The following is an 8,678-nucleotide window of genomic DNA, read 5'->3' on the forward strand; positions in this document are numbered from 1 at the left end:
CAAAAAAAAAAAAAAAAAAAAAAAAAAAATGCATGTGCCTGGCCATCCCAGGCACACTGAATCTAACTCTAGGGTACTACCATTCACCTAGTTGCTAAGGCAACAAAATATAAAATCATCTTTGACTTTGCTCTCATACCCCACATATAATCCATTAGCAAATCTTGTTAGTTTCACCTTCTAAATAAATCCCGAATCTCACATGTTTTACTTCCTCTACTGCTGCCATCCTAGTCAAAGCCAACATTTCTTTCCTGGACTATTACAGTGGACTGTTAACTGCTTCTATTCTTATGTTACTAGTCTGTTCTCCAGAGAACAATCAGATTGATCCTTTTGACAAGGAAATTGGATCATGCCACTTCTCTTCTCTTAGCTGTCCCATGGCTTTCAATTACACTTTGAATAAAAATCAAAGTTCTTTCCCTGATTTAGTCTCTGACAGTCTTTTTTATCTCTTTTTCTACTACTCTTTTCCTTGTTCACTGTGCTTTAGCCACTCTTGTCTTCTTGCTCTTCATATATGCTGGCCCATTCCCATCTTTGGGCCTTTGCTTTTGTTGTTTTCTGTGCTTGGAACGTGGTCCCCACAGATACTCATGTGGCCCGATGCCTACTTCATTTAGGTTTCTATCCATAAGTTAGGAAATTTGAACTCTGAGACATGTTGCTTTAAAATATTTATGAAACATTTTAAAGTATTTTTGTATTATCTTTGACCCTCTTCCTAGATATTTCTTTAGAGAGTACTAGACTGTTACTTTGGTAATGGTCATCCATTATGACCATCCAGGTCCCTCTCCTTTATAGTTTTATTGGACATTTTCCAGAGCCCAGTATTCTAATGTCTTAGGCCATGTGTATGTAGTAAACTAAAATGTTATGGTATCTCTATGAACAGTAATTTACTTCCCATGTTTTTATTTCTCTTCTAAAATCTCAACTCTTAATTGGCACCAGAGTTGAAAATACTTCATGTGATCCAGGAAGCCTTGGGCTTGGTAGATTTTTTTTTAATCATATCAGTTTCCCTCTGTGATTTTGTATAACCAGGTAGTAATTAGCTGGTTTTGTAAGACTAGGCATTCTGTGGAACGCTGGATGCTAATCATCTATTGCTGCATAACAAATGATTCCCAAACTTAGCACCCTAAAACATCTATTATTTCACATAGTTCCTCAGAGTCAAGAATCTGGGAGTGGCTTAACTCAGTGGTTCTGGTTCCGTCACTCATGGAGTAGTAGTTAAGCTGTTGGCAGGGGTTCAGTCATCTTAAGGTTTACTGGGGGTGGAGGATCTGCTTCCAAGAAAGCTCACTCATGTGGCTGTTGGCAGGGGTTCAGTCATCTTAAGGTTTACTGGGGCTGGAGGATCTGCTTCCAAGAAAGCTCACTCATGTGGCTGTTGGCTAGAGGCCTCAGTTTGTCTCTGGCTATTGGCTGAAGGCCTCAGTTCTTTGCCATCTGGACCTCTCCATAGGATTGCCTTATTCTTCCCAGAATGTGGCAGCTGGCTTCTCCCAGAGTGTGTGATTCAGAAGAGAAGAAGAAAAGGCAAGCAGGAAGCTATAGGTACCTTTCATGACCTAGTCTCCAAAGTTGCACACCATCTTTTCCACTTTATTCTATTTGCTAGAATGAGTCACTTAGTCCAGCTCACACTCAAGGAGAAGGGAATTAGGCTCCACCCCTTGAAGGGAAGAGTATTAAAGAATTTTTGGATGTTTTCAAACTCCCACACTTATCCATACCCCTAATTGAATATTCCATTGAAACAGTAATTCACATATATTGAGTACAAATCATAATCTTTGCAGATCTCTGTAATAATGCATGTTCCTGGCCATCCCAGACCTACTGAATCTTAATCTAGGAGTAAGGCATAGCTATCTGTGTTTTCAGAAATAAAAAGCCTGAAGTAATTCTCTCCATAGGTTCCGCTCCCCGCCTTAAGAACCGTTGGCTTATATTAATAACGGATACCATGTTTTAGAAGGTTGATAAATTATGAGGATAATTGGGTATATATGGAAAATTAAATTTTTCCTTTTGTAATTATCTTAAATTTTACTACAGAGGTTTTTATTCAGTGGTGATTTCTTTCTGAAATTTTGTAATTAATTTATGAAAATTAGTTCTCAGTAATTATAGTATGTTGCATTGCTTGAAATATATTCTAAGAATGAATTTAAATTCAATAAAAGTTTAATTTTTTTCTCATGGAAGGGTTTTATGGGAAGTAAACTTCCTGCCAGTGTTATTCTCATTAAGCATCTAAGATAATAAGAACCAGGCATGATGGGGTAATAAAAGCAAAACAAAAGGACCTCAAAAAATCATTTTGAACTTTTCATTTGCCCTTTTAAGCATTCATTTACCAGATACTGATGAAAATTAACTTTTTAATTCTTCTTTAATTATATCTTGTCATTTGGTCAAGGCAATATCTAGGAAGATGACTTAAGGATTCTACAAAGTTAGTAGCTTTCCTTTTCTGTTTTAATTAACAAGTATCTTTCCTTCTGCCTTCCAACTGATAGTACCTATTTCATCCTGCTTATACTAAGGACACATCAGTATCGGATCTTCTTGGATCAACTGAGTTAAAGGTTATACAATGCTGTTACATACTTAGGTAAAGGAGCAAGTCCCAGGTTAATTCTCCTAACGTTCAAGAAAATTAAAATGATTTTCCAAATAATTTGGAAATGTAATATTTATGTATCTTTTCCTTCTTTTAGTGGATTACAGACATAGTGAAACCAGTGCAACAGCTTTGATGGTTGCTGCAGGACGAGGTTTTTCAAGTCAAGTAGAACAGTTAATTAATATGGGAGCCAATGTTCATATTAAAGCATCAAATGGCTGGTAATTTTAAATTACATTCATTCTTTGTATATCTTTGTATAACTACACAAATCTTTTTTGATTTCTTATATGTCTTTATATTAAAAGCTATTTGTAATAATTGCTCATACATTTCTACTTTAATGGGTGAATGAATAAATTTGAGTAACTGGTTTTATAATTTTGAGAATATTATTTCTCTTTCTTAATTTGATATCTTTGAATTTTGGCAGGATGGCTTTAGATTGGGCTAAACACTTTGGACAGACTGAAATTGTGGATCTTCTAGAATCTTACAGGTAACACTTTATACTATTTTTAATTAATCCTGACTCCTTTTTAAAAAACTTAGCCATATAAATCATAGAATGCAACAAATGAAGGCTATTTATAGTCTCTTATCCAGATTTTTTTTTTTGTATTTCTAAGGAGTTTTTCTAATAACAGCTTTCAGTTATTTTGTAGGTTGTTAGTAAGATCCACTGTATTATAGTATTTACCTTATTTTTTATTTTATCTTAAAAAAGAAGAAGGGGAATTTCCAGTTATACATGGTATTTGTCTCTCTGCATTTCCCCAAAACCTCACTAAAATGGTAAGGAAGGAATATAAAATGTGTAAACTAACAAAGTCAAAGAGAATGGAAGAGGATATGGCAACTGATGAAAGATGTTAGTAAATTTTTAGATGATATATGGCTAATGGATTACTGATGTTTGACTTAGCAAAGCTAAGAAAGCTGAAGCCTGAGTGCCTAAAGAGGGTAGTGCCAATGAGAAACAACCTCATTTTAGCTTTGAACTTCTTAGAGGCTCATTCAACTACTTCTGAATGAAGCAATGAAAGAAAGGGCTAAAAAAATAACAGAGTTAGTTGAAATTCTCTATGAGGAATATTTGGAATTTCAGATTCCCTTCTCCCCTGCCCTCAGGTGATATTTTTCCCACTGTAGCAGGATGTAGGAAGTTTATTGAAAAATTAAACCATTTAGAGTTTGGACTTGGGGTGACCAGGTACAGTGGGAGAGTGGGAGTAAGGTATCAAACAGAAAAGGGGTTTAAGTGAAAGTCTACTTAAAGACTAAAAGTTGAGATACCATCCACTCCCTTCCCCTGCTGTCCCTATTGCCTTTTCCTGTTTGAAGCTTATGTTCTTTGGCAGAAAACTTGAGAATTCCTTCCTGGAAAAACAGACCAAGCCTAGAGAAAAGATTTAGAACTTTTAAGAGGTTTGGTATTCCTTCAATGAAATGAGCATCTTTAAACCAGATAACTCAATTTTCCCCACTTGTACACATGGAGGTTTTTGTGCTTTACTCTTTAAAAATAAACAAACTGCCAAGGATTGATCACCAGGCATTTGAGTGGAAAAAGCACTCAAACATCAAATAAACAGTAACAACAAAAAACCCCAAGAAGTTGAATAAAACTGATCATCAGTGACCAGAAGAAAACTTCAAAAATAGTAATCAAAAATAACATTCATGAACCAGAAAACAGTGTGCTTAAAAAAAAAAAAAAAAAAAAGGAACAGAACACAAATCTTTCTTCAAATTTCATCTTCATGAGGGCTACCCAAATTTACCTATCTATTGCAATCTGCCTCCCGCCACAGTTGATCCTCTTTATCCTGCTCTACTTTTTCTTTTGTCCATAGGACCTACCATCCTCTAATAAACTATATAATTTACTTATTTACTGTATTTATTGGTTTATTGTCTGTCTCTTCTCTCCAGTGGAATTTAGTAAGCTCCTTGTCTCCTTTGTTCAGGGACAGTGTCTGGATATAGATGTTCAGTGATTATTTTTGAAAGAATGAATAAACAAAGAGCCCTTAAAAATTAAAATATGATAGCAGAAAAATAATTCAGAAGGCTTGCAAGATAAAGTTGAAAAAGATTGCTGACAGAGTAGGAAAAAAAGACAAAAAAATAGAAAATAGTAGAAAAAGGATAGGAAAATTTATTTCCTATGTATTTTTTTATGAGGAAGCTGTTAGAGAATGTGTCCTACAAAAATGAGGAAGTGAAGTAAAACAGAGAAGAACGCAGTAGATCCAGCACAGGAGATAGGTGAAAGAAATGCTTAGTATGTTGGTGCACAGGGCTGTTCCTATGACAGCTGCCCAGTAGGCCTAGTCTCATAGAAACAGAAGATAGAGAGCTCCAGGAGGAAAGTCCCTCTGGGATAAAAAGGATTACCTGATGGTTTTGATCATATTGAAAAGATTTTATGAATTTGCTGGACACTTTGGGAAGAATTAGTGCTAAGTACACAGAAAACTAAGCAAATAAAAATTAGACAGTAATTACTCAAGGAAAACCAAAATTACAGAAGAAAGGGAGTGTAATCATAGTTTACTATTTAGCTCAGGGGTAAATAATGTTTACATAACAAAGTAAAGCTGAATGCAGATATAATGAAAATTGTATGGGTTTATGTGTGTGGCAACTATATGGGGGTGGGGGTGGTGACCTCATTTTTCATTAATTGGAGATTCACAGATAATTACTAAATTGTTAAATCAATAAATAGCAGAAGATGCATGTTGCTTAGAAATACGGCAGTAAATACCAAAAGAAATGGCTAAAAGAATTGAAAAAGGTCCTAAGCAGTGTGACTAGGAGTGGAGAGGGGTTTTTGTTATAACTTCTATAAAACCCTTGTTTATTAACACTATGTACATGTATTACTTTGATTTTTTTAAAAAAAGGGCAATACTTTCAAAATCCTATGAAACTATTATAATTCTTCTTTTAGATAATTATTTTAGATAAATTTTGATATTTATACAGAATTTAGATTAGACATTTAAAGAAAAAATATATTTAAAAGAAATTTAAAGGAAATGTATTTTATAGTACACTGATAGCTTTTATCTATTTTCAACCGAAAAGACTGTCAAAAAAATAATAGAGTATGAAGTTAAAATATATTAAAACATCTATTATTCAAGAACATATAAAATGTTTTATTTGACTTCGGTTTTTGTATTTAAGTCTATAGATGAAGTCTCGGGTATTAGATGAAGTAAACATTTGAAATATGAAATTAGTTTTATCATTTTAATTTCATTAAATGATAATGTAGAGTCTCAAAGTCTTGGCAGATCCAAATGCTAATTCTGGTGTGGTGGGTTTTATTATCATTTCATTAATAGCACCAGAACTTGCAATCCTTTTAATGCTAACACTTTGAATGTTCCAGATATTGTTATGGTGTTAGGTGTAGCTCAATACGTACTACAGATTACCATGTAAAACAGTTATCTGGATAATATTTTAATTATCCCAGCTAAGTCAGCTTTCTTTTTATTCCACAGATCGTGATGTTATCAACTATAAATTTCAAGTATTTAAATTAAATTTATTATGTTTGCTGGATTATTTATACTTGATATCTAAAGTTTATAGCATTAAACAAAGAACATAATACCTCCTTAATTTACCTGGTAAAAATAAGAAAACAAAAAACTTGGAATGTTTTAAATTGGATTTAAAAATTTTAAATACTACAATTATAACATTGCAGAAGTTTCATATTTTTCCTATTGAAAGCAATCTTTTTTTAAAAAAAAATTTATTTATTTATTTTTGGCTGTGTTGGGTCTTTGTTGCTGCACATGGGCTTTCTCTAGTTGCGGCGAGCAGAGGCTATTCTTTGTTGCAGTGCACGGGCTTCTCATTGCTGTGGCTTATCTTTGTTGCGGAGCACGGGCTATAGGCCTGTGAGCTTCAGTAGTTGTGGCTCGTGTGCTCAGTAGTTGTGGCTCATGGGGTCTAGAGCACAGGCTCAGTAGTTGTGGTGCACAGGCTTAGTTGCTCTGTGGCATGTGGGATCTTCCCAGATCAGGGCTTGGACCCGTGTCCCCTGCATTGGCAGGTGGATTCTTAACCACTGTGCCACCAGGGGAGTCCCTGAAAGCAGTCTTATGTTATTTTTCTGCTAAGCTCTTTAAGAAAGATTGGGCTGAGCTGAACTTTCTAGAAATCATGTTGATAATTACTAGTGGTGGCAGTTTTATATTTTCACTTACAGGATGAAGAAGCAAGGGGGTTATTTCAGTAATTTCTACTGATTTTGGCTTTCGGGAAATAGCATAATCAACCTGCTTTTTTTTTTTTTTTTCCTTGCGTTATGCGGGCCTCTCACTGTTGTGGCCTCTCCCATTTGCGGAGCACAGGCTCCGGACGCGCAGGCTCAGTGGCCATGGCTCACGGGCCCAGCCGCTCCGCGGCATGTGGGATCTTCCCGAAACGGGGCACGAACCCGCGTCTCCTGCATCGGCAGGCGGACTCTCAAGCACTGCGCCACCAGGGAAGCCCAATCAACCTGCTTTTAGTATAGGATAACAATTAGTCATTTTAAGCTGATACCTGTAGAGTATTTTTTTTTAATGTATGAACTATTCTCCAGAATATTGTTTATAATAATGAACAATTAGAAACAACCTATTAAGAAAATGTAAATGACGACCAAAAGTTTGTGTTTTTTTAAGTTTTATTGGGATAAAATTCACATACCATATAATTCACCTACTTAAGTGTATAATCCAGTGGTTTTTAGTACGTATGTTCAAAGAGTTATGCAGTCATCACCACAGCCAATTCTGAGAACATTTTCATCATCCCAAAAAGAAATCTGTGCTCATTAGAGGTCACTTCTAATTTCCCCCAACTTCAGCAGCCCTAGGCAACCACTCATCTACTTCCCATTTCTATAGATTTATCTGTTCTGGACATTTCATATAAATGGAATCATATAATATGTGATCTTCTGTGATTGGTTCTTTCACTTAGCATAGTGTTTTCAAGGTTTGTACATGTTGTAGCATCTTTTTAATGACTGAGTAATATTCCATTCTATGGATAGACCACAGTTTGTCTATCCGTTCAACAATTGATGAACATTTAGATTGTTTACACTTTTGGGATGTTATGAATAGTACTGGTATAAACATTTGTATACAGATTTTTATGTGGACATATATTTTCATTACTTCTTGTCTATATACCTAAGAGTCTAACTGCTGGGCCATATGGTAACACTATGTTTAACAGTTTTGAGGATCTGCCACATTGTTTTCCAAAGTGGTTGCACCATTTTACATTCCCACTAGCAGTGCATTAGGGTTCCAATTTCTTCACACCCTCTCTCACACTTATTATTATCTATCTTTTTTATTATAGTCATCCTAGTGGGTATGAAGTGGTATCTCATTGTGGTTTGAATTTCATTTCTCTCATAACGAATGATGTTGAATGTATTTTCATGTGCTTATTGGCTATTTGTATATTTCCTTTGGAGAAATGTCTTCAGATAGAGTTTTTTTAAAAACACGTATTGCCAAATTTTACTTTGAATAATATACTTGAAACCAAAATATGAATTACATTATACAGTATTAATTGTCACTTCCCGTCTTTAGAGTATATTGAAAATTTGAACATGGACATAATGGGAATCATTGGCCTTTAAGGGTTACTCTTTTTAATGAAATTTGACTTGGTCTGTGTTTTTCTTTTCTAGTGCTTCATTGGAATTTGGAAATTTAGATGAAAGTTCTTTGGTTCAAACAAATGGGAGTGATCTCAGTGCAGAAGACAGAGAGCTCCTGAAAGCTTATCATCATAGTTTTGATGATGAAAAAGTAGACTTGGATTTGATCATGCATCTTCTATACAATATCTGCCATAGTTGTGATTCTGGTAAATAAGTATTGTCTAAAAGAACTGAAGCAAAAATATATTCTTTGATTTAAATTTAGTATTTTGTGGGCTTCCCTGGTGGCGCAGTGGTTGAGAGTCCGCCTGCCGATGCAGGGGACACGGG

At 34.9% G+C, this 8,678-nt stretch overlaps 1 protein-coding gene across 1 annotated transcript in view; it reads left to right on the plus strand.

Moving 5' to 3' along the window:
- The window catches only part of YTHDC2 (YTH N6-methyladenosine RNA binding protein C2), a 67,274-nt gene that overhangs the window by 27,091 nt on the left and 31,505 nt on the right, over nt 1–8,678 (plus strand). The window contains exons 11-13 of the mRNA XM_007451205.1: nt 2,742–2,868; nt 3,081–3,146; nt 8,376–8,554. Coding sequence (XP_007451267.1) covers nt 2,742–2,868; nt 3,081–3,146; nt 8,376–8,554 — 372 coding nt within the window. The remainder of the gene's footprint in view (nt 1–2,741; nt 2,869–3,080; nt 3,147–8,375; nt 8,555–8,678) is intronic.

The sequence above is a fragment of the Lipotes vexillifer genome, unplaced genomic scaffold, assembly GCF_000442215.2.
Source record: "Lipotes vexillifer unplaced genomic scaffold, Lipotes_vexillifer_v1.1 scaffold91, whole genome shotgun sequence".
In the NCBI taxonomy this organism is placed as follows: domain Eukaryota; kingdom Metazoa; phylum Chordata; class Mammalia; order Artiodactyla; family Lipotidae; genus Lipotes; species Lipotes vexillifer.